The sequence below is a fragment of the Colias croceus genome, chromosome 22 (assembly GCF_905220415.1).
Source record: "Colias croceus chromosome 22, ilColCroc2.1".
Taxonomy (NCBI): domain Eukaryota; kingdom Metazoa; phylum Arthropoda; class Insecta; order Lepidoptera; family Pieridae; genus Colias; species Colias croceus.
Window position 1 is genome coordinate 3,490,777 of NC_059558.1, and position 27,870 is coordinate 3,518,646.

At 34.1% G+C, this 27,870-nt stretch overlaps 2 protein-coding genes across 4 annotated transcripts in view; one reads left to right on the plus strand and one right to left on the minus strand.

The window, feature by feature from the left end:
* Positions 1-27,870, minus strand: part of LOC123701830 (transcription factor AP-2-epsilon) — a 70,860-nt gene that overhangs the window by 15,725 nt on the left and 27,265 nt on the right. The window contains exons 3-5 of the mRNA XM_045649409.1: positions 10,331-10,474; positions 9,880-10,020; positions 1,132-1,245 (exon numbers count right to left, since the gene is read on the minus strand). Of these exons, the coding sequence (XP_045505365.1) occupies positions 1,132-1,245; positions 9,880-10,020; positions 10,331-10,474 (399 nt within the window). The remainder of the gene's footprint in view (positions 1-1,131; positions 1,246-9,879; positions 10,021-10,330; positions 10,475-27,870) is intronic.
* Positions 2,582-8,445, plus strand: LOC123701837. 3 transcript variants are annotated; one of them, XM_045649419.1, is made up of 3 exons: positions 2,582-2,771; positions 3,197-3,331; positions 7,873-8,445. In XM_045649419.1, exons 2-3 carry the CDS (start codon positions 3,200-3,202, stop codon positions 8,227-8,229), a joined length of 489 nt encoding a protein of 162 aa, XP_045505375.1. In that variant the 5' UTR covers positions 2,582-2,771; positions 3,197-3,199; the 3' UTR covers positions 8,230-8,445. The 3 variants fall into 3 exon arrangements, with proteins under 3 accessions (XP_045505375.1, XP_045505374.1, XP_045505373.1); XM_045649418.1 differs by lacking the exon at positions 2,582-2,771 and adding an exon at positions 2,778-2,937; XM_045649417.1 differs by lacking the exons at positions 2,582-2,771; positions 3,197-3,331 and adding an exon at positions 6,602-6,846 and having other exon boundaries at positions 6,880-8,445.

A 27,870-nucleotide genomic window follows, 5' to 3' on the forward strand; every position in this document is an offset into this window, starting at 1 on the left:
TTGATTAAAAAGGTCGAACGCGCACACATTTCATTATAGAGAAGTGATAAAATGATTAGTTTTAAAGAAATAGTGTCTGTGTTAAGTGTTTAGAGGTAATCAAAAATGTATGGAGGGACGGTCGGAACATCCACCTTAAGGGCTGATTTTTCAATCCTTGGTTAAAACTTATTCATCGAATAACGTATTAAACTACCATTTCAAAAATGTATTCTAATTGTCCGTATTTGACAGTTTACAGGTGATTTAAAATGTTCGTGCAATACTTTATTGGACGGATAAATTTTAACAAAGGATTGAAAAATCGGCTCTTAGAGATGTAAATCTTTAGGTTTTATTTCTATGACAATAAAAAACTAGTCTCCTTTTTCTAAGTTACATCCATCTCTTTATAATATTCAAGCCTCGCAGCTTTAGGTACCAAACAGAATGACATACAAGACATCTTTTATCAATATTTTGTCCTGATTACCATAAATATTGATACTATACGTGTTTTAATACCATGTGCACATAATATGTTCACCTGTAGAGGTGTAATAACACACAGGCTTGTCATTTATAAGAAATAATTTATGGGATTGTGACTCCATTACTCTGTAATCACATGTAATTATATAAATTGATTAGGTTAAGTCCGCCATGATAGTATACAGGATGCTCTTAAGTGGGTGATTATGTTTTGCTAAAATGTAAGGTGGTCATTTGCATTCGGGTTTCTGTATCACCTTATATGCATATTGAAGATCTGCTCAGGGTTAAAAAAAATCATTGGATTATGATGCTGTTTATAATGTGTACTTAAATTAGATAGGTAATATTTTGGAAAGTTCTTCGATATTTAATTCTTATTAAGTAGTAATGTAGTTGAAAGTTCAATTGATTATCTGAATACTGTATTTTTCGTGTGTAGTCACAAGTTTAACGAAATTTCTCTTACGTTTCATCCATAAAATATATTGTTAAGACTTAGTTATACATACTATTAGTACGTAGATACAGATAGAAACATTTGCGAAGTGCTTTTCATATTAAAACTACCCTCATAATAAACATTCTTCTTCTTATTTCTTTATGGCCCCACCATAATAAACCTATATAGCTACATATATACAAATGACACACACTTACCTGTGTTTCATCAGTGGAATGCAGTGCATGGTGTAAGGCGAGCTCATGCTGCTCCCGCACTCCGTAGTCTGATCGCCTCTCACCACCGCCGTAGCTGAAGCCGCCATGGGATAACTGTTGAATATAAAGATTAAACGTTAAATTTCGTTTTATCAGTGATCTAATCATGTTTAAGAAGAGATCATAATGACTTATCTAAATCTTTAAATTATTACTAATAATGGGAAACATAGTTTAAGAAACCTAAATTTTACAGGTATGTCGTGGTTATATATTGTGTATAGCTGTTTTCATTTTAATAGTTTTATTTTTCTGTTTAATTGTGAATTGACTCAGTGTTTTCATGTGTAGGTATAATAAAAAAAATTGTGAAAAATATATAGGTATGTTTTTCTCTTCTTATGATGTTTAGCATATTGTTTGGAAAAACGTAGGTACCTTTTAAATTGAATGAAATATTTATTAGAAAACCTTTATATAATCCTAAACCATAAAATCCTTAAATCATATTATAAAAGTTTGTTGACGCCTTGTGTGCAAATTATTAATTATACACACACACACAGGCTCGCGTGGGCTCATCGGCCGATCGCCCCTCCCGCCCCGCGCGCCTTATCCAGCGACCGGCACTCTCAGCTGCGCGGCTCGTGCGAACAGTCGAACACACGCATTAATAATTACAATTTGTTTGGACTTGTCTTTATGTAAATTGCCGAGCACAAATATAAACCTTGAACTACCATTACGCCTTCTTATTTCACCGGCGACGAAGCCACCAAAGCCGCAACCAGCCTCTTCATTTTGGTCCTTCGAGCCGGATATCAAATCAGCACCTATACAGAGGAAGGAATCGCGCACGTGGCAGCCGTTTCGCCGGTGAAGACATACCTACCTGCGGAGCTGAGAGTCACCATTGGAAGCATCGAACTCGCACCTACTTCAATGGGAAATTTGTGAGAACCGGGGAGGTGGCGTTATTGTGAGTTCGTTCCAATTTTTTCCATTAGGAATTTAATATTGAATCTTTCCGATTCATTTCAATTGAAACTCATTAAATATATCTCATTTTGCTTTTTACTTTCGCCTTTAGTGCGTATCTAAAAGCCTTACCAATTATCATTATTTGTTTCGTGCATTGATATATGCCGAAACTTCATTAAATCATTATCTACCAATTACATCGAGATTTAACTGCGGTTAATCTCATTTAGTTGTTTAGCCGTTCCGGTTAAACTCATTAAATATATCTCATTTTGCTTTTTACTTTCGCCTTTAGTGCGTATCTAAAAGCCTTACCAATTATTATTATTTGTTTCGTGCATTGATATATGCCGAAACTTCATTAAATCATTATCTACCAATTACATCGAGATTTAACTGCGGTTAATCTCATTTAAATAACATTAAATTAAGAACATTACCTAAAGATTATTTCTTTTCTTTCTCATTAATTTATAAAATTAATTGCAGCATTTTATTGCTATAAAATCTCATAAAATCATTTTCTAGTTCTCAGATTGTGTCATCTGTACATTAACTGTTAAAAACATAATTCATTAGAAACTAATTATAATTTATTGCTTTCGTCTTACAGTTGATCCATTGTGAATCACGCGCAGCGCAACGTGACTTGCATTCAGGTGGTTACGCGGCGGTAACCGATCCCTATTATACCGAATCACCCTCACTTCATATTCACAAATATAAGTATTCTCGTTTATTCATTTCATAATTATTTTACTGTTCTGTGTTTTTTGTGATTGATTAGTGTCAGAGTTGTGTGCTTTAGCTAAACTAATAGTTCAGGTAAATTAATATTTCTATCGTAAGTAGGTCAACTATTAAATTAAATACGAAATGGATATTTCAGCTTTAAAAAAACAACGTGGTACATGTAAACAGAAATTAACAAATTTTAAAAAGTTTTTAGATCCTCTCGATGAGTGTAAATCATTAACTAGACTTCAAGCAAGTGAACTTAGTGTTCGTTTGTCAAGATTCGAAGAACTTTATACCGAATTTGATAATATTCAAACTAATATAGAACAATTATGTGATTCTTCAGACGATGAACGCGAGGAGTTCGAGAGCAAGTATTTTAGCACTTTCGCGGTTGCCAAGGAGGCGCTGGCGCGGAGCGGCGACAGCGCCCCAAGGGACGTCGACTTATCGGTCTCAGGTTCTAGTTCTGTGCACGGAGGTAGGCCAAACCTTAAACTTCCTACTATCCACTTACCTAGCTTTTCGGGTCGGTATCAGGACTGGCTTGAATTTCATGACACATTTAGTTCACTCATACACTCAGATGAATCAATTAACGAAATTACAAAATTTCATTACCTACGCGCATCTCTAAAAGATAGTGCAGCTTTGATTATTCGAGCGCTAGATTTTTCAGCTGATAATTATAGTATTGCTTGGGATCTACTCTGTGATCGCTACAACAATAAGCGACTTCTTGTCAATAATCACATTCAGTCAATTTTTAATATCGAAACATTAACTAAGGAATCATCCAAGGGTATGCGTAATATTATCGATAATGTAAATAGAAATCTTAGAGCACTAAAGACACTGAATTTACCTACTGAACACTGGGATGCACTTATCATCCACATTTTGTCGAATAAATTAGATTCAGTTACAAGTCGGGAATGGGAAACGTACCGCAACACATTTAAAGACTTACCTACGCTTGAAAATCTTCTTACATTTCTTAAAAACCGGTCTGATTTACTAGAAACAATGGAGGAAGCCAGCGCTAAACGCCGGCACAGCGACGTCACGCATAATCGTCAGAAATCATTAGTTGTCAATTCTTTATCTCCTCCTACTACGAATAATAAACCACAATATGCTTGTCCGTTATGCAAGCAGAATCATCCAATATACCGTTGTCAGAAATTCAAGTCACTTTCATTAGAACACAGAATGCAAAAAGCTAAAGGCTTAAAATTATGTTTAAATTGTTTGCGTCAAGGGCACAATGCCAACGCATGTAAATTCGAATCTTGCCGTTTTTGTAACAATAGACTGAACAGCTTATTACATAAACACTTACCTTCGGATGCGACGTCCTCAGCTCCCGATCAAAATGTTGTTCTATGCGCGGCGCCGCCGCTGGCGCAGCCCACGCAGATGCAACCTGAAACAGAAAAACCTAAAAATTATAATACAGAAGACAATATCGTCTTATCAGCAATTCATAATAATTGTGTCTTACTGTCCACTGCTTTAATCCAAGTGCAGGATAAGCATGGCCACAAACACACAGTGCGAGCCTTATTAGACAATGGTAGCACATCAAGCTTCATTACCGATAATTTATTAACTAAACTTGACTTACCGACCGTTTCGACTTCGTCATTAGTTGAAGGGTTGAATTCCCAATCATCACAATTAACTAAACGATGTGAAGTTGTCATATCGTCGCTTATCAACTCATACACGCAGAATATTAATTGTTTTGTAGTGCCGCGAATTACTCAAAACTTACCCACTGCGTATATTAACTATAAATTATTAAATATACCAGAAAACATTACTTTAGCTGATCCTACATTCAATGTGCCGTCTCAAGTAGACATGCTGCTTGGAGCGGACATATTTTGGAGTGTTTTATGCTCAAAAAATATATATTTAGGTAAAAATATGCCCACATTAAGCCAGACCACGCTTGGTTGGTTAATATCAGGTCTAGTTCAGATACCTAATAATTTAAATACAGTCCACTGCCATCATATTACTTTGTCTCATGATAATCAACTTCACGATCTTGTTTCACAATTTTTTGAGCATGAAACTGTACCTACTCATAAACAAATATCAAAAGAAGAAAAAGAATGTGAAGAACATTTTTCGAAAAATACATCACGGCTGCCTGACGGGCGGTTTGTTGTGACCATACCTTTGAAAGAATCTCCCATCAAACTGGGTGAATCATACGAGCGAGCTTTGTCTAGATTTTTATCATTAGAGCGTAGATTTAGTAAAGACCCGGTATTCAAGGAACAATATTGTAAATTTATTAAAGAATATATCACCTTAAATCACATGTACGAAAATAAAAATCCTGAAAAAGATATATACACTTACCTGTTGCCGCATCACGGTGTTTGTCGTGAAACCAGTTTATCTACCAAATTACGCGTCGTATTTGATGCCTCTGCAGTCACGACCTCTGGTCTGTCATTTAACAATATACAAAATATCGGTCCAACTGTACAAGATGACCTCTATAGTATTTTAGTTAGAATGCGCCAACATAAATTCATTGCCACTGCAGACGTGGAAAAAATGTACCGCATGATCTATGTTCACGAAGATCAGCATCAGTTGCAACAAATATTATGGCGGTTTGAGCCTTATGAACAAATAAAACAATATAAGTTAAAAACAGTAACATACGGTACGGCATCCGCGCCTTACCTTGCGACTAGATGTTTAAAACAACTCGGTTTAGAATGTCCCGATAAAGTTATTTCTGAAATTATTCAACGCGATTTTTATGTTGATGACCTCATAACTGGAGCATCATCCGAAAAAGAATTACTACAAATCTGTAAGGGAGTCATAAAGCAGTTACAATCAGGTCAATTTCATTTAAGAAAGTGGTATTCAAACTGTCCTCATATCATTAACGAAATCGTTAATGAAAGTGTAAATGACGGATTACTTAACTTGAGTAACAACGAATATTCAAAAACATTGGGTCTCCTTTGGTCGTGCAAAGAAGACAAGTTAATGTTCGCAGTAAATATAAAAGAAAACAAACTCGTTAGTAAGCGTACTATTTTATCGATCATGTCACAAATCTTTGACCCATTAGGCATAATTAACCCATGCATACTTAACGCAAAAACTATCTTGCAAAAACTGTGGTCTTTAAAAATTACATGGGATGAGAACGTTCCTGCAGATATTGCAAGCTGTTGGCAAAAATTCATTGATTCTTTACTATATATCAACCATATACGCGTTCCGAGATGCATTGTTTGCGATGACTCAGCGATCATTGAGCTCCATTCATTCAGTGACGCATCGAGTTATGCGTATTCGGCTTGTGTTTACGTTAAATCCGTTTCTTACAATAATAACGTTTCTGTTCACTTATTGACAGCGAAAAGTCGAGTCGCTCCATTGAAACAGACAACTGTACCGCGGCTGGAATTGTGCGGAGCACTTCTCGCTGCAAAATTAGTAGATAAAGTAAAATCATCGCTTAGATTACACATAAATAATTGTATTTATTGGTGTGATTCAACTATTGTGCTTGGTTGGATAAAATCTTCAAAAACTCATTTATTAAAGCCGTTTGTTTTTAATAGAATTCAAGAGATTCTTGACAGAAGCGAGTCATCTGCCTGGCGTTACGTACCCACCAGCGTTAACCCCGCCGATATAGGCTCACGAGGGCTAGACGCTAAACAATTAGAAACTTGTGCATTATGGTGGACTGGGCCAACATTCCTGGCGCAAGATGACTCATCATGGCCAACCCAACCAACAAGCTATAAGCAATCTGAATTACCAGAATTTAAGGTTCAATGTAACTTGTCGACTACTCAATTAGATCATATCACATATTATTCAAATTTATTTAAACAATTCTCTAGTTTCAACCGATTACAACGTATTGTGGCTTACGTTCAAAGGTTCATTCATAATTATTGTAATAGGAAAAATAAGCGTAGTGGTCACCTAACAATCCATGAACTCAATTCTGCTCTAAGCGCACTTTGCAGATTCGCACAGCGTGAACATTTTTCACAAGAATATACGTTATTGAAAAATAATAAAAATTTACCTATTAAAAATTCATTATGCAATTTAAATCCATTCTTTAACAAAGCTGACGAACTTATGCGAGTGGGAGGTAGACTTAATAACTCTTTTTATGATTTTGACACAAAACACCCCATATTGCTTTCATCAAAGCATCACCTCGCAGAACTCATATTCAGACAATATCACATTTGGCTTATGCACGCTGGTCCACAGTTGCTTTTGGCTACCTTGCGTCACAAATTTTGGGTTATTGGGGGCAGAAACTTGGCTCGCAAAACAGTTCAAAGATGTATTAAATGTTGTCGTTTCTCGGGAAGGATTATACAACCAATCATGGGCAATCTTCCCGAACAGCGCTTGCATGCTGAGTTTCCGTTCACCAACACTGCTGTTGACTACGCCGGGCCGGTCATGATACTGAACCGTAAGGGAAGAGGAAGTAGAACTATGAAATCTTATCTTTGCATATTTGTGTGTTTAGCCGTCAAGGCCGTGCACATAGAACTTGTGACCGATCTGAGCAGTGAGTCATATTTAGCTGCATTAAATAGATTTATTGCTCGTAGGGGCAAACCAACAAACATTTTTTCTGATAATGGAACAAATTTTGTAGGCGCATGTAACGAATTATCTAAATTCCTTAAACAGAATTCTGATACTATTAAATCACAAACATCGAACATGTCAATTAACTTTAGATTTTCACCAGCTTATAGTCCACATTTTAACGGATTAGCTGAGGGTTCGGTTAAATCATTTAAACACCACTTGAAGCGAGTAGTAGGTTGTACTAATTTAACTTATGAAGAAATGAATACGGTTCTTGTACAGATTGAGGCGATCTTGAACTCAAGACCCCTCACCCCTATTTCTTCAGATCCATCGGATCTTACAGCTCTCACACCATCGCATTTTTTAATTGGACGAACAATAACATTTCTGCCTACTCCTCAGGTCAAGGAAACTACTGCTGTGCACACTCTTTCCCGATATATGAGAACACAGCAACTGAAAACCCATTTCTGGAATAGATTTCATAAAGAATACATTACAGAACTTCAAAAACGACAGAAATGGCGCAAAGATGGAGGACAGCTCAAACTGGGAGAAATGGTCGTAGTAAAAGATGAGCGACTGCATCCCAACCAGTGGCTTCTGGGACGAGTGACTCGCCTCCACCCCGGCTCCGACGGCGTGACCCGCGTGGCTGACGTCCTCACCTCTTCAGGGATACAACGACGGGCCTTTAACCGACTGTGTCCCCTACCCATCGAAGATCAGAACTCCGTTCCTGGGCCGGCAACATGTTGACGCCTTGTGTGCAAATTATTAATTATACACACACACACAGGCTCGCGTGGGCTCATCGGCCGATCGCCCCTCCCGCCCCGCGCGCCTTATCCAGCGACCGGCACTCTCAGCTGCGCGGCTCGTGCGAACAGTCGAACACACGCATTAATAATTACAATTTGTTTGGACTTGTCTTTATGTAAATTGCCGAGCACAAATATAAACCTTGAACTACCATTACGCCTTCTTATTTCACCGGCGACGAAGCCACCAAAGCCGCAACCAGCCTCTTCAAAGTTAGAGTTATTACAAACATTTCTACACATCTTTAAAAACTACCCCTTTTGTACGCCGCGGCCGTACTCTCAAATCCCCACAATACAGTATCATATTTTCCGATATAATAAATCGTTTTCAACAATAAAGCATTGCTCGGTGCCTCACAATGTGAGCCTTCTTCCTGAACATTAGACGTTAATCTATCTAAGTGAGTTTGGGCACTTTAGATGATATTAAACGAACATTCAATACTTTGTAATGTTATTTTTGGAACTATTTTGACATATTTTCATGTTGGCGAGTTATTTTTTGCGTTTTAATAATATCGTAAGGAGAGCACCCTGTATTTATAGGTACAGACACATTGCATAAAATACTTCTCCCCATTTTTTTCTAATACTGCTAGTTTGTTTTACTATTAAAAGTTATTTTTCGTAGTAAAATTAATTTAACGAAGTAGGTAACTTATTGCTATGTTTTTTAAATAAACAATTCATCTTAATATCGACATAGTACAAAAAGCAATTGAACTTCACTAACATTATAATAGCTCATAATATAACGTAAAATCAATGTAAAACAACATACAAGAATGCGCCCCTGCGTTCCGTGTAAGATCCACAAATAGTTGGATACCCTTGGCTGAATTATGTTATTAAATATTTCAAATCTCCGTGTACGAACTTATAGAATGTGTAATGTGTATAGGTATCGTGTGAGCAATTTATAGTTTGAACATTGTGTATGCAAAAGATTGTCAATTTTATACGAAGTAAATTAATATTATAAAGTGATTTTGTTATAAGTCACCAATAATAGGAAAGAAAATTGCGTTTTTGTGTTTAAATTAAAGTCACTATTCGATATTTTTGTGAGTTTAATTTTACAGAGAAGATATAAATAAATATTTCAGGACAATTTACACACACGGCACAATCTGATCCCATACTAAGCTTTCGCTTGTGTTATGGAAACCAGATTGCTGATAACCATGAAACATATACATAATTTTAAATAAATACTTATATATAGATGTTGCATTCGAAAAGAATATTAGGCTAATAAATAAGTTTTGCTGCAGCGCGTTCTGCCCGTACTCGCCGCTGTTGCCGTACTGCATGCCACAGTTATGTCACTTACATGGTTCACCGTCTATGAGTCAGTGTGCCTAGTGCGAGTTTTCATCGAGTACGAAACGTTACTATCGCGTCTGCGTCACAGCGAAATTTGTATGGGAAATCAAAGCTTCCCCATACGTCCGCTAGGGGCGCTGTTCGATTTCCCATACTAATTCGGCTGTGACGCAAACGCGATAGTAACGTTTCGTACTCGATGAAAACTCGCACTAGGCACACAGGTCACTCAGGACGAGCTGCTAGTTCACAAACTTACATGGTGCGAGTGTATATCATGGTGGTCCCGGTGCCGCAGGTGGGAGTGCGGCTCGTGGTGGCCGTGGTGCCGCGGCAGCAGCTGCTGCGGCGCGTAGTGCTGCCCGTACTCGCCGCTGTTGCCGTATTCCATGCCATGGCTCTGTGGGTACAGGTTGTGGTTATTATGACTTCTTAAAGCAGGAATTATTCCAGTGTGGGATAAAAACTGTAAATGTCAAAATGACAGCACGTTTATTTAAACTTTGTGTGATTATAATCAAGTGTATTTTTTTTTATTTGTGGGGCAATAGGTACCTACTACCTACAAATACAATAGTTGTGAGTAGTTTTCAGTTTAGAAGACACATACTATGTTAATTTTCTTAAGTAGCCCGTATAACAATATGAAAATTGCATTACAAATATCATTAAAAGATACTTTAGACCTTAATTAATGAATAAAAGCCTACCTGTTGCTGATGCGGGCTAGCGGGGTGTGCGCTCGGCGCGAAGGGTGGCGGGAAGTACGGCGGCTGGAAGTCGGCAAGCGAGGGCTGGCCTCCGCCGCGGAACCCGCCGCCAGCAAGGCCCAGCCCGCCGCCGCCGAGGCGCTCCTGGGGACAAGGACAGTCTATATTAGTATTTAGTACTTGGTAGTGCAGCAATACTTAACGGTGTATCTAATCAAAATTGTGATGTCAGACTGTTATTTTTTAAGTGATTGATTTTTACTGCGAATAAATGAATTCCATTATATTCTAAAAGTCTTAGTGATCCATCTCTTTCTGCTAACACAAAATTCTCGTATGTAACCAAATTCACTCTTTAAACGGCCTATTTTTAAGACCTTTTTGTATTCAACATAACTGAAATGATGTCTCATAAAGAACAACGTTTGCCGGTGCAGCTTGATAAAAGTAGGATTAAGTATGATTATTTTAAGGCAAAAAATAGTAATTACAATTTCTTTAGTAAGACAAAGCACAACATATTACATTCTAAATATTAATATTTAATACCATATTTAGTGTGCCAATACACGTCGATAAATAGGTACTCTCAACTTTCCTCCACAGAACTATAGCAATATTGTAATTAGTTAAATCAGTTCAATTATCAAATAACTGTCGATGAGTAATTAACTATTGTGTATAATTGCTATTCACGAGTTCGATTTAGGTTTTAACAATTGTATTTGGATTACAATTACCTATGGTATCTTTTTTTTGTTCCGTCTATGACGTACAGCGTGCAACACGCGTATCGAGTGTCAAAAATTTAAACAATTTGTTTGGTCAATCACGAGTGTTAATAACAGTTATTATTGCCTTCCTCGGGTCGCTAAAGTGTGTCTGGATTGTGTTTGTGCCTAATCTTTTAAGAAAAGTCTAACGAGATTATATTTGTGAGAGTTATTTGCGTGTGAATAAACATTTTTTTTTTCCACTGACGGTATCCACAATATAATTATTATCCAACACTGAGCACAACGATTATAATGAGACTGTGCATGGATGAATAATATTAACATTTTCGAAGTTGTCAACAAAGTCGCTGTAGCCGTACGGTTAACTCACTACATTGCTCATCGTATAGTTCGTGGTTCAAATCAAGCCGGGGACGACTACCGAATATTTGCTTTTTTTTTTTCTGAATAATTTTTCATCAATCCCCGCTACATATTGAAGAAAAATATAACTTTGGACACTGAATAAAGATAATTTTTATTTTATTTTTATTTTTTCTCTGAACATGATTAGATCACCGCCTAAAGCTCAATCCAATCCTGATTTGAGTAAGACCAATGTATCTCAAGCCACAAGCGTTAATATAAATATGCGAAAGCGTAAACAACCTGAAGACGAACTAACTAGCGCATTCAGTGTCCTTAGTGTGGAATTGAAAGAAGCTTTTCAGGTGTTACGAATCGAACTGGACCATAAAGTAAGCTCAATTCACGACAGTATCGGGAAGGTGAGAAGCGATTTGGAATCGTATACTTTAGAAATAAAAAAGGAGATCGATGAACTGCGTTCTGAAAATACTAAATTAAAGCAGAATATTTCGGAAATGAATGCTGAAATAAGGGAACTACAAAAATCATCTGAATTTAACGGTGAACAGCAGATCGAGCTTAAAAAGCAAGTTACAGTCTTCGAGGAACGTTTATCAAACATCATGCCAGATTACTCTAAAATTAATTATTTTGAAGCCAAAGTAGATGCCTTGGACCAACAGGCTCGACAGTGTAATCTAGAAATATGCAATGTGCCTGAAAAGAGGGGTGAAAATCTCATTACACTGCTAGAGACATTGGGCAGCAATATAAGTTTCCCCATACAACAAAGGGATATCGTATCTATACATCGAGTACCACATGCGCAAACTCAATGCCGCCGTCCAAAAAATATAATTGTTAAATTCACTTCAAGAACTACGAGAGATAATATTCTCAGTGCCTATCGCCTTAAAAAAGGAATCACTAGCGGTGAATTGGGAATAAATGGATCTTCATCGTCCATATACTTAAATGAACACCTTACTCTAAAGAATAAGCAGCTTTTTCGTGAAGCCCGGGAAGCGGCTAAACAAAATAATTTCAAATATATTTGGATTAAACACGCCACTATTCTTGTGCGTGAGACCGACCATTCCGGTGCTTTCGCCATACGTAGCGCTAGGGACATTAATGAGAAGATCAAATCAAAGAAATAATAACATCCCAGAACTAAATTTTTTAATTTTTTTCAAACATCACCTTCCTCAATTAGCCTTTTATATTCTTACATTGTATAATAATGTTGTTAAAAATTGTGTCACTATTTTATATCCCTTAGAATTTTTCTTCTCTATTTTTGGCACTAATTTTATTGTTACGATTTTTGAGAAATTCTTTGCCTCAGTGATTGATATGGATAATCAGCACATTTTAGCCATGGTAATTAAAAATATTTATAACTTAATTAATATTCTATACGCATACTTATATACTTACATTAATTATTTTTACAATGAGTAAAAGCATAATAGTTTATTACCAAAATTGTAGAGGGTTACGCACAAAATTAAACAGTCTTTATACTAATATTCTTTCAAATTGCTTCGATGTTATAATATTAACCGAAACCTGGCTTATTCCTGACATAGCTGATGCTGAGTTCATAGACTCGCGTTACGTTGTATTCCGTTGTGATCGTAACCGCACCGCTTGTAATAAGTCTGATGGTGGTGGAACTCTGATTGCTATTTTAAGATCGCTGCATCCTCTTTGTTTATCTTTCTCGACGTCCTTGCATATAGAAAATGTAGCTGTTGAACTCACTTCAAATGATGGCCGAATAAAACATTTTTTTAGTGCTACATACATCCCACCTAACACGTCTGATGAAATATATTCTGCTCACTTTGATGCTTTAGAAAACATTTTACTTAATTCTAATATTGATTACTTTTACATTTTAGGAGATTATAATATACCCGAAGCACGCTGGACCAGAGGACTTGAATATGCTTGTATTTTGCAAAACTATGGCGATCCACACAAAGTTCAACTTTTGGGTTCTTTCATGGATTCTGTTAATGGTTCCCAATTTAATTATATTAAAAACGTGAATAACAAAATTTTAGACCTCTGTATCTCCAACGTAAATTGTATTATTAATGCTCCGGACACCTCACTTGTAAACGTTGATCATCATCATCCTCCATTTCAGGTCGCTATTGATTTCATCGGTAAATTTTCATGTTTAAAACGTCAGAAAATTAAAAAATTTAATTACTACAAAGCTGATTACGAAAAAATTTGTGAACATTTGGCTCAAACTGACTGGATTTCTATTTTTGCAATAAACAAGTCCGCTGCTGACTGTGTTGATGACTTTTATAATGTGATTAATAAAATTATTGCTGAATATACTCCTGTATCGTACACGAAATCATCAAAGTTTCCACCATGGTTTTCAAAATCTCTTATTCACATCTTTAATAATAAGTCTAAAGCATGGATCCATTGGAAGAAATGTGGCAACAAAACAGCGTATGAGTCATTTAGTCTACTTAGAAAAAGGTTTAAAAATGAATGTAATCAATCACTATCAAAATACAGAGAACATCTAGAAAAGTCAATCTCAGAAAACGTAAAAAATTTTTGGAGTTACATATCTAATCGCAAAGCAAATAATCAAATTCCGTCAAATATGTCTCTTCTCTCGCGAACTGGAAAAACCCCCGAGGAGATATGTAAATTGTTTTCTTTATTTTTCCAGTCGGTTTATGAGCCGTCCTCTTTTATACCACATGAGTGGCACCCGCCTGATATATTATCTGATAATTGTGACATTATTAATAACATCACTATCACAAACTCAAAAGTTAAAAAAGCCCTAATGCAGCTTGATGTGTCTAAAGGACCTGGTCCCGATAAACTGCCAGCTGTTTTCTTCAAAAAAACAGCTAATACATTATGCCACCCCCTTACCATTCTATTCAATAAATGCATAAAAGAGGGCTCGTTTCCCGATGTCTGGAAACGCGCTTATATTATCCCTATTCATAAGAGTGGTGCTAAAGATGAAATAAGTAATTATAGGCCAATCTCCATACTATGTACACTGTCGAAGCTTTTTGAAAGAATAGTCCATGATGAATTGTATCCGCAGGTAAGCAAACTCATTATACAAGAACAACACGGATTTGTAAAACGCCGCTCTACTATCACGAATATGGCTACATATACTGGATACTTATTCGAGAACATGGACAGACGCATTCAAGTGGATGCTGTTTACACGGATTTCCAAAAAGCCTTCGATAGAGTTGATCATAACATTTTATTAAAGAAGTTAGCTTATAATGGTATTCGTGGGAACTTACTGAGATGGTTCTCTTCTTATGTTACCAACAGGTCACAAAGAGTTGTTGTCAATGGATACTTTTCGGACTATATTACCATTACATCGGGAGTACCGCAAGGCTCAATTCTTGGACCCCTTCTATTTATTTTATATATTAACGACATTAACACCTGTTTTCTCAATTCAAAATTCTTGCTCTATGCCGATGATCTAAAGGTATATAAAGCTATAAAAACTACAAATGACTGCATAGAATTACAAGACGATTTAGACCGACTAAATACCTACTGTTCTAATAACAAATTAAATCTAAGTATTCCCAAATGTCACACTATTACTTTTACAAAGAATAAGAATCGTATTCTATTTGACTACAATCTTTGTAATGTAACATTAGATAAGGTTACGTATTTGCGAGATCTTGGAATCACTCTCGACGAAAATCTTCACATGAATTTACATATCGCTAACATCACCAGTAAAGCTTATAGAATGTACGGTTTTATAATGCGCGCATCGTTAGAATTCAAAAAGCCTTCTACGTTTATACACTTATTCACGTCGTTGGTCCGTCCGCAATTAGAGTATGGCTCGTTCGTGTGGGACCCATTTTACAACAAGTACGCTGATATTATTGAAAAAGTTCAAAAAAGGTTTTTCAATACCATGAACTACAGATGTCATAAAAAATATATCCCATATTCAGACGTTTTGAATAAATACAAATTTTTGACTCTTAAAAATAGGCGTTTGCTCCTTCAGACCATGTTCTTGTACGGACTTTGTAATAACAAATTTGACTGTCAGTATCTTGTGAGTAAATTATTTTACACCGTGCCACGAACTGCATACCGGCGAAAGCTACGCACTTATCATCTATTCGCTACTGAGGCATGTCGTTCGAATGCTGGCCTGCGCTCCCCTTTACGTCATGTTGTTGACAATTTTAATAAAAATTTCTCTGACCTTGACATCTTTTCGAATTCAAAATTTAAGTTTCGAAGAAGTTTAGTTGATCTGCTCCTAAACATGCAATAACCTAGGTATCTTATTTTGCGTCCCTCTACCTTTATCTCTAATTTTTGATTTATTTTATTTTTATTGCCATGGCTAAGTGCACATTTATATTTATTTTTTCTTATTCGCATTTGTTGCACGTATAAAAATGTATGTATCCAAACTGTGGATAATGTTGTTGGTTGGACAGTTATACCTGTATTTAAACTAAGTTTTATTGTACAATTAACCACTGTTCTGCTGTTTATTATCCCTAATAAAGAAAAATAAAATAAAAATAAATGGTATAATTTGTAGCACTACCTAGCGGTTTTAGCGGTTATTAAATATTGACAGTCATGTTGGGTCATATATTATAGAATTGTATTATCTGTGGTCATATTATTTAGGTCTCATTTAGAGTTGTACACAGGTAGTAAAATTAAAATTTCAATGATATAGATCGTATTTTTAGAATAATTAGTTTTTTAATAAAATAAAATAAATACCAGTTTCCCCGGCAGAATAACCTACTTTTCATGAATGTGCAAGTAAGTTTTGTGCAAAGAAGCTGAAATATGACAATGATTTCAACAAACATATTCGTTTAAAATAGTCTTTTTTATAAAGTACATTATAATAATATAATATTATATAATCTGGAGAAATTATTTCGATGCCGGTCAAATCTGGGCTCCAAAGCCAAGAGTTTAAACGTATTCAATGAGAGCTTTACACACGCGATCTACACATTACACTATTATAAGTTAATGTTATTTTTATTAACGCCTCTTGTAATGAAATTAACTGTTCGGTCATTTGTCTTTTTAATTCGATTTAATATTCTCTTTTTATAGTTTGTGCGGTGTTTATTTTGTGATTTGTTCTTTGGTTATTAATTTTAATGACTTTTTGGTATGATACCTACAAGTTCTTCAATCTGATTCCTTTTGAAATTAGTACTTACAGATAAAAATTAGGCAAATCTGTTTTACCTATCTTATTTTTGAACAAATGATTTAACTAATAATTTTGAGCTTTTTAAGTTACTTACAAATCGAATATATTTTTAACATACTTTATTAAATACGATTTTTAGACAGATCAATCTATCCTATCCTTTCCTACTATCCTATTCCTAGGTACTTAATATTATAAATGCGAAAGTTTGTGAGGATGGATGTGTATGTGTTTGTTTGTTATTATTTCACGCAAATACTACTGGATCGATTATAATGAAATTTATCACACATATAGAGGGTAACTTGGATTAACACATAGAATAATTATACTGTAGAAACTCTTGTTCTACACAATTATGTTTTTGGATTATTAGAATTAAGATAATAACTGTACATTTTTGAGAAACTTAAAAAAAAGTCTACTCGGGTGGAGCCTATATTATTTATTACACTAACCTATTGATCGTTATCATTCGTACAAAAATAGAAATATATTATTAAGTACATATATTATAGTGTGCAATGTAATTACGTTACATGTGTTCTAAATTTGAATTAATATATGCGACCGGATGTGGTGAAAACCGAAACTGGTCTATGTTATTGACACTCGATTTTTTGTGCAATTAAAAAATAATTACGGGACATATACGGCCCAGATTGTACTGGTGATGGCTGTTTTTATCGATTTTTCGATTATCGATGTAAGTACCTACGTAATCATCTATTTTTAAATTGTACATGAATTAAATTTTATGTGATAATTATAGTAGTAAGATTGATTATTATCATTATAATATGTTAGTTCTACATTGAATTGAAACGAGCTGCGTTCTTACGTCTAAATTCTTATTTTTTTTAATTATTTTGCTGATTCAGAATATCGTTTTCAACGAGAGATAATATTATCAAATATGCATAGTTACGAGACTTTTCAAATGTTCAATAATAATTATTAGGTACCTGGTACAACTCTTATCTATTCTTAGATATACTAAGTTGAACGAAGTTCTGTAAGTTTAGAGAAGACGCAATGTTTGACGTAGCTTTATAACATGTGGGCTTTCTTTGGAAATAAAACACAAGGATACTTTTAACGAAGACATCACGAAAGCCCCTTAGACAAAGTAACAATTAAAAAACGATAACGAAGTTAGAAAAGGCAAAAATGTATGGGATTGACATACGCCGCGTTAGATCACGTGGTCTATCTAATGTCAATCCCATACATTTTTGCCTTTTCTAACTTCGTTATCGTTTTTTAATTGTTACTTTGTCTAAGGCCTCTGCTTCATCATAATAGTACATCTAGACATCGATCGCACACTTACATTAATTTTGTTTTATTTGACCACTATGTAAGCCATAGCCCATACAAAAACATTATAACGACTATCATATTTCATAATACATGCTGTGTAGCCGATGCCTATACTACAGCCTATATACATACATTGTTTTGTTTAGCAATAGCACTAAATCTTAATACAATTATAAATAAAGTCTACAATTAAGAGTACCTCAAACACTCAATCACACCTGTAAAGCCATTAGTGAGGCGAAAAAACATTTATCGATATCGATATTTAAATGTACTGTTATACCAATGTCGATCAATCAATGGTGGAATGCGTAATAGCATCTAACAATGCAGTATAAATTGGTCGATATGTATATCTCATTAACATACGAAATGGGCCAAGAAGATTCGTTAGCGATGTCAGTTGTAATAAAATAATGATGTCAGTGTGATTGCTTATTATTGTATGATTAATGTTTTATGTTACGTAGACGGTGTCTTGGAAAGGGTGTAGGTGAAATCCCTATCATGGTTGAGTGGACGAATGTATGTAATTGTGAAACTCTATCATGCCATTCCAAATATTTAGCAAGTAATGATTTTTATCCAGGTACAACAAACACACGCCCATATTTATGAATTATTGGCATTTATCAGTCTCAAGTTTATACCGCAAAAATACTGGTCTGTTTGTATGTATCTACTTAATTCACATGAGTGTATTATATGTTGGAAGAGAATAAAAATTGTATACCATTTGAACTAGTAAAACTTAACAAAAGGTTTAGGCATATCATATAAAAAAAAATCTAACAGTCTAACAAGAAAATACGAACGACAATTATAAATTATCGATATTATACATATATTAATATATATTTTTATTGGACGTTTTTACTGCAATAATTTTATATACCTACGAACAGATTTTAGTCTTAAGCTTTTCAATTGCTCTTAACTTAAAATACACAAGTTAAATACTGTAAAGAGTAAATAAACCCATTACATTTTCTAAATAAATTTTTTACTTCTTCACAGCATTTATATTACCGCATCTCGAATCTACTGAACAAACTGTGGTGATGGCTAATCGCTTTTCAGGACTTAAGTCTATTCACTTTCATAAAAAAAGGAAACATTACTAATATGAAGTTGTTTTGATATTAGCTAAAAATAGACACATACATGGTAGTGTTCATGTTACCGTTATCCTTGGTCAGGTGCTAATGGAGCGGACAAAAAATATGCAAATGACATTTGATTTAATAGTTGATATTTGTAAGTTCAACTTTATTGTATGTAGTCATGTAGAAGCTTGGGCAAGTATGCTTTTAAGAAAAGTCAATAAGGTAAGTTTTTAGTATGTATTTTTAATTATGATGATTGTGGATGTGATTTTTACAATAAAATTATTTTATATACTATGTATTTTTTAATAAATATTCTGCAAAATCATGATTCTATTTTGTTCCCAGGTCAACACGGACTATGCCGGAGCAAGCGGTTAGATTTTACGAAATTTATGAATTGATATAAGCATAAATTTAGAGCATACGCCTTTAACATAAACTTTATTAAGACAGTTAAGGCCCACTGAAGATAGCGCCGGGGAGGTTAGACAGATAGAGCTCGATTCAGAACCTATGATTTAAACTTTAAAACATTTAGTATAAAATAATCCATATATAAAAATCTCTTCAATTACACTCTATACAGATAGCAACTATCTCAATTTATTCGCAATTTCAGTAATACGTGACCAATTGATCATATAATTATACTGAGATATACTTGTTTTATTTACCTGCACCTCAATCACGCTGGATAAGTCCACGTACGCCACCGCCAGTGTTGTCGTCACACTTGTCGATAAAAACTATTTATCGATTATAATTAAACACGTAACTTCACTTAACAATCACCATTCAAAATATTTTCGATAGTAACTTGTGTTTTAGGTTATTAATTTAACAAAGAGTAAATAAAACAGAGATTAAAACATGTATTTTTAGAAAACGCTAGAACTTCAAAATAATTTTACAGTCTTTTCGTATAACACTCAAGGTGAAAGCGCAGGTTGTGAAGACAATATGTAAATACGTGTTCGTATATATCGACAATTACTGACCCCTTAAAAGACGAACAAATCCGGTTATGATAGTGATTACTTTTAAATTGCCAGCTTCGTTCACAAAATTACCAGCCAATGTGCCTACTGGATTTTATCTCCAATTTAGAAGATACCGAAATACGTTATAGCTTGTTGTATCGTTATAACAAAATGTATGTTTAAGAATTCGCAATAAAATATAATCAACAAGCTAATAACTATCCTTAACAAAAAGATATCGACATTTTATCGATATGTAATTAAATGTTAGTCGGGCATCACTAATGTTTATTAGTATTTTATTATGCAAATATAGCAATAAAATCGATTTTGCATGCCGATTAAAACTGTTACTTTTAAATAGAAAAAATGTAATTAACTCAAAGCTTTTCTTTGCGTCGTGTAACGGATTATTTATGAATTCAGATGAAGTTAAACACTCGTAAATATGTATAAATTGAATATCACAATCAGGAAAATTAATAGTTAATAAGGTCTAATAGTTTCGAATATATTTATTTTTGATTAGTTAATAATTAAGTTTATCAGAAGTTGATTAGAGATTTATTAGTTGCATCTTTTTGTTGTAAACTTTTTGATTTACATTTAGATAGAGAACTCTGCTAAACACCGGCTTTATTTGATTATAACCATAGAGCCTCACGAGAGCAAATTTAAAAAAGTAAAATATTAGAACTATATGCACAAATTCCACTTTTTTTTAAATTCACGTTCGATTTTTAAACGTAATTGACGTTTGTAATGTGTTTCGCGCGCACGGGTTCGTTCGAGACTGCCGCAGGGCGGACCGCCCTGGGGTACCATGTGCTTGCCAATTGATTCGATTTGACCCTATTCTTTACGATACTATTATACGATTCGAGTTTCGATCGACTTTTTAACGAGCTTGTACAGTTTAAAACGCTTTAAGGCCGCTGCATACGTGACGGGATTTTACCCGGACGGGACGTGACGGGAAGTTTTGGAAACATCGTTGCATACAAAATGTATCCAAATACGCATATGTCACGGGAACATCGACGGGACGGGAACGTGGACGGGAAAAATATCGTCGCCGACGATGTTTAGCACGTCCCGTCCCGCACGTGCCCCGTCCCGTCCGTGATTTCGCTACGTATGCACAGTCGCTCCGTTCGTGCCGGAGAGATTAATAGTGACGCCTTCCAAGTATCGAAAATGGACGACGAAAAACTGATCGAATGTGTTCGCTCATATCCAGCGTTGTATAGTATAGCGAACCCACAATATTTAGACACAAAGTATAAAAATTATTTATGGCGTAAAATTGCTGTGAAATTGTCATACAGTGAAAACGGTTAGTGTTATTTAATGAATATATTGTGGTATTCCTAACTATACTTAGTCCTTTTCACCTATGATGATTCCTGTGACACTTCATCGTGTTCTGAATTACGTATTTTATGTTTAAAATGCCAAAATAATTTTAGTGCATAATATTTTTGTTTTATGGCGGCATTATTACCAAAAATATAAAAATGAAACATCTTAAGCTTATAAATCAAAAACAGTATTGTTTAGTTTAAATTAATAAATAAATAATTAATAAAAAAATAAATAATAATTAAAGCCAATTCTTGAATTGAAAAATCCATCTTTCGTTGTTCACAACACTAGCACGTTATATCCGAATCAATGCCACGGTACGTATGCGTTAGCACCACGTTCCCGTTTTGAACGTGGCAATCACGTGCCCGTCCCGCTCACGTCCCGTCCGAGGTATTTTCCCGTCACGTATGCAGCGGCCTTTAGACTTTAGTTTATAAGTAGGTTACATAATATTATAGTACGTTACGTATAAAAAATTAAAAAATAATTACAACTATGCACTGTATAAAAATAAAATGTTACACTAATAAATAATTATAATATGTTCTACTTATAAATTACGTAATTTAAAATGTATTTACTATTTACATAAAAAACAAAAATATATCTTTGCGCGATAATTACCTAGATAAATATGTCATTTAAGATAATTAATTACTATTGATTTTAATTCACTTTTAGCCATTCGTATGTACGACTAAATATTTCGCTAACTTTTAAATACAATGAGGTTAATCACTTAATCAAAAAATAAAAATCTTTTTAATGGCAATACCAGTCTTATATCCGATTGCGCAAATCGAATGACAGCAATCTAGATTTTTTTTTCGATTTAAGTAATATTTCTCGATTTTTATTTAGTATCGAGAATGCCTAGTACTTCACCCCACCCTAGGGCTGTCTAATTACTAGGTACTGTGTTCTTATTGGCGCGCATCCGCGTGTGACTACATACATTGTCGCGGCTCGGTGAGCGGGAAAATTTAATTTTTTTTTTATCAAGTGAGCATGGGCAAAGGCGCTCTTACATACAGCTTGACGTTATGAATTTATGTATGCATTTTAAATAAGTGGCGATTTTATGAGGGCGATTGTTGAAATGGAGGGGAATTATTTTTCTAGTGCGGAAAGTTGCAAAGTTCTATCGATAAACTTGTTTTTCAAAAATATCGAAATTCTAAAATGTTACATACTTAGGGTTTTTGTTAACAGAGATTTTAGAAACAAAAATACATACAAGTAAGTATATGCTGAAAATAGATACTCCCCTATGCAAGATTAACGCATTTCCTTATTCCGAATTTCTCCCAATATCCGTTATTTAGTCACCCTTCTGCCCTTAGCCCTTCAGGCAATGTTGTTTTGAAATATTTCATCTTAAAAAAATTAAATATTTACAAAAAAAAACGGTGTCTTTGCTCGCGAAGAAAATGTATTTAAAAAAAATACCATCTACTCAACATTGATGAAAGAAGAAGATTTCTGTTGATTTAATAATATTGCAAATTGCACATACAATTTCCTTTTTGTTCTTTGCATGCACAATGCAAGCTAAGAAGTTTACGAATTTCACGATAAGGTGCAAGAAACAGTAAGGTATTTTGGATTATAAAAGTTAAAATCATCATTAGAGATGCATTCAGAAAGTAACCTATAAAGTTTCTCAAACACAAAAGATTCCAGACGATAGTTACTGTCAATCAAATTAAAATCGTTAAAACCAAATGACCGGCCAATTAATAAGCACAATGCAAATAGTGAATGAATAAAGAAATAATAATACATTATGGAAATGTTTTTGAACGAGCGCGCCAAATGGCGATCGCCTGAGGCAAGATGGCGGGGTGCCATGCTTCGTCCGGAAATATGGATTCTATTTGTTTAGTGTGCTATTGATTATTTTACTATTTGCGAACTTATGTATAAAAAGAATAGTAATATAAAAAGAATAGTATTGTGAGTAGATGTTGACGGTGGCTTCGCCCGTGTGGTAAATAAGAAGAAAGAAAGAATTTATTTACCAAAGGCCAACAACAGATATAATAAAAGAAAAAAAATACAAAAACAGAGAAAGAGACAAAAGTGTGGCAGACCTTTAGCAAAAAGGGACCAACTCAGTATTTAGCTGTGCCATCAACGGCACAGCACTGATTTTCAGTGGCCCCCTTGTTTGAAGAACAGCTACAGACCGATATAGAAGAGTGGAAATAATATTCATAAAATAAACAAATATTACACATTATAAATATCATACATATGTATGTAAATAAACATGAATAAAGAGCCTGAGATGTCTTTCTAACCTTCTAACTCTTTCCAGACACAAAAAATCATACCGCAAAATCGCATCACCGCGAAGTGACATAGAGAAAAACCAACAAACAAACGCATTTAAAATAATCAATAAGGACAATGAAAATTGAAAATGGAAAGCTTTTAGAATTATACGAAAAATACATATTGTTTTATGAGCTGAATTTCATATGATGTAGGTACTTATAGACGTAGAGAAAAAGCGCAGGTTTTTAGACCTGCCTTGCCTGACCTTCTCTTGACATTTTTTTTTTTACTAACCTAGAAAATTTAATTTAACCCCTTACCGCATACAAAGCCATGTATGGACGACGAAGTTCATGAATTTTTTATAGGCTAACTATAAACAATATCTAAAAAAACTACCTTACATCTTAAACAGCATATCATCGAGAATTGGAATGTAATTAATTTATACAGTGTAATTATTATCCATCAGATATATGATAGATTTAGTCTAGCGCGTGCGACGGTTTGGGTGCGCGGAAAAAACCGTGATTTTCAAATTAAGATTTCAATATCAAAACGGTGAGTAAAGCCATGAAAAAAAATATTACTTCTTTCTTTAGTCTTTCTAAAATAAGGCAAAACATTTGGTTTGGTTGTTTTTTTTACTTTAATCATGATTTTTTGTACTTTTCCAAATCTGTCATATTTGGCTTCGTATGCATTCCGTCCAAACTATATTATGTCATATGTGGCTTGGTATGCATTCAAGGATACTTTCACTGATTGTTCCAGTATCGATTCTGGACACTTTTATCTCAATGCTAAACATGTAAATATTATATCATCATCAATAAATACAGACTCATGCTATATGCCACTGTATGATTTTTAATTAGCCGTTTCAGAGCAAATGCGAAAGTCAGGGAAAGCTCTTATTACCAAAAGACGTGGTCGTCTCTCAAGAACTTAGAAACATCTCTGGAGTCTTATTTGTATTCCTGACTCGCCAATTGCCGCAAAAAAGCTACGAAAATCTCCTGCAAGACATCTAGATTTTCACTTTGATTCTGCACGATCTGATGGGATTAGTCATTACCCAATTTGGAAGAAGAACGTCCGTCAGCTATGCCTATATTGTTCCAATTTCGTTCCTTCACGTTATGTGAAAAATATAACGTGTTTTTATGTTATAATGACAAATGTTATTGTTTTAAGCTATTTCACGAAGTATAAGTTGGCTATGATTCTGGGTTTTATTTAGATATCCATATAAAGTACTAACATTTCGCCCGTGGCCTCGCCCGCGTTTTCAAAGAAAACCCCGCATGGTTCCCGTTCCTGTGGGATTCCCGGGATAAAACCTATCCTATGTGTTAGGCCAAGTTACCCTCTATATTATGTGTGCTAAATTTCATTGTTCGGTTCAGTACTATTTGCGTGAAAGAGTAACAAACAAACACATACACGTATACATCCACCCTCACAAACTTTCGCATTTTTAATATTAGTAGGATAGGATTTATGTAAAGTATATGTAGTATATCAGTTGACTTAGCATTCAGGATACAAGCCTTTTGTTTTGGGGCTTAGCAACCGAGTGTGTGAAATTAGTCCGGAATATATTTTAATTTTATTAATTAGTTACTTTTTTCTAATTGCATATGAAGCCATATATGACAGAAAAAATACAACAAACACTGCATACGAGTCCATATATGGCGCCGTTTCATATTTTCTATAATATAAGTAAATATTTTTTTTTCTCAATTTGATCTCATAATGTAAGGTCTAATAAACACTTTTTTGCAAAAAAATAATTTTTATTTCATCTCCTTAATAATTCATGCAATAAGGGGTTAAAAGCTTCTCTATAAAGCTTCTCTAAAAAGCTTCTATAAAAAGCTTCTCAAAAAAGCTTCAAATTGTATTACAAACACAAAGACCTGCGCTTTTTAAATATTTCTGAATAGTAAACTTCTGCTCGATATATAGGTAAGAATGCTAAGTTTATAAATTAAAAATTATGTAGGTACCTACTTAGTTTTTTTTTTAATTTCAAACTAGGCAAAAGCTTTAGCTAGAAAACAATTTTTAAGTTACATCATTTCAAGTTTAATTGCACCTTCATTCAAACCAGATCGTATAATAAAAATATGTTTTTTGTCGGCCAGAGCTTTCAATTATAAGGTGACGACCTTTGATACCCGCTACCATAGTTACATAGATCGTTATAGTTACATCGTTTTATATATTCGTCTTTTATTTCTTCATTGATTAATTAATTATCTTTCCTCGATTCATCGTGAGTAAGAATGTAATTGAAGATTTAAAGTCGGAGTAATTAGTGAGTCTCGTTTTAAAGCGATTTTGTATTGAATGGAATTGTTAACTAGTATAATGCTGATATTGAGATGGTATATAGGATTGTTGTAGACTAATAGGATAGTTTTTTAAACAGTTTTATTGCGTGGAATAGATAATGAAGTTATTTTTAAGAAAAGCTTACAGTAACGTCCGGTACTAAGATTTACGTTGCAAGTACATTGTACCTATATAATTTCAAAATAGTAATGTAGGTAGATATATACTACTTATTTATATATATTTTAACTTAACCATATTACCAAGCCATTAGGAAATTTTGTTTACCAAAACTAGAAAGCTTCACAGAGAGCTTACTACAAGAAAATAGCAAAAAATCGCCGGATCGCTTTTAAATCATATTAACTCCTATATTTCTTAAAGCAGATGACAACAAACCTTACACATTCGAGTACAATTCAAAATCATTTCACGTATCCATAAAATGTAAGTCGGGCAAAAAAATCCAAGTCAATTATGAAAATTCAAAAGGAACGCCACGACGCGAGCGTTGTCCAACGAACCGTTACTTCTTAGTATCGAGAAGATTGATTCCATACGCCCATTGTGGTCAGCTGATTTCAAATTTCCAAAATAATTACACACAATAAACACCTCTATTACTTGAAAATAAAGAGCATAATTGTGCGAAACAATTTCCGATTTATGACCAATTCTGTTAACAGTGTGTTGTGCAAATATGGTATGTAAGAACAAGTGAGCTGATGTGAGGAAAGAAACCAAACGTGATTTATGTTTATATTTTATTAAAAGATTTTATGGTTGAAATTTTCATTGTTACTTTGAGAGCTTTATGATAAGCCTATATTGGTTTTAGTTGAAGTGTTGACTTAAGTAACTAAAGAGGGCCATTTGATAGAAGTGGTGCGGTGGGTTTAGACTTTAGTTACAAAAATCTATGCAAATACTAAATAGGAAATTATAAGTTAATGATATCGTGAAAAAAGTTTCAATTAAAATAGTCATTTAGTTTAAATTACTAGAATTGCAGATTAGAATCTATATACTAATATTATAAAGAGGAAAGGTTTGTATCTATGTATGTATAGTTTATGGTTTTCACGCATAAACTACTAAACGATTATAATGAAATTTAGCACACATAATATAGAGGGTAACGTGGATTATAACATATCCACGTAGGATAGGTTTTATCCCGGAAATCCCACGGGAACGGGAACTATGCAGGTTTTCCTTTGAAAACGCAGGCGAAGACGCGGGTGAAAAGCTAGTATATTACAATTTATAGGTTTGTTTCTATAAATCAAAAATACTTAATAATTAAAAAAACCGTATAATAAGCCCTAAAAATTACAAAGATAATATTTAAAATTTAAGTAAGTACATCTATAAAGTTATCAAGTGTAAAAATTTAATTAAAACAAAATGATTACTCAGAATGTCGCGCTCAAAACATCAAAAACCAATCATATTTTATGGTCACATGTCGTAACATTATCAACTACTGAATGTGAAAATAGTGTATGCAAAAATAGTATCTATTACATATGATTAGAGGTTGGTATTCTGTGGATAGTTTTGCATAATTGTTATATGTATCACATACTCGTTGAGAAAGTTGCTCCCAAAATGGTCTTGTCATTACTCAATAAGTGAACTATTTCATTACCGGATGAATTATGAAGATATATCGTAATTTTCGGAGATAAATTAACATGTAGACGCAAATTTAACTAAATATTTTGTTACTTTTTCCTTAAGTCAGAAAATATAAGAACTAAATCTAAATGGATACTTCATGATCACTATCACTACA

Excerpts from the sequence above, each read along its gene's own strand:
- LOC123701837 (XM_045649417.1), top strand. The coding sequence starts at position 6,994 with ATGCGAGTGGGAGGTAGACTTAATAACTCTTTTTATGATTTTGACACA.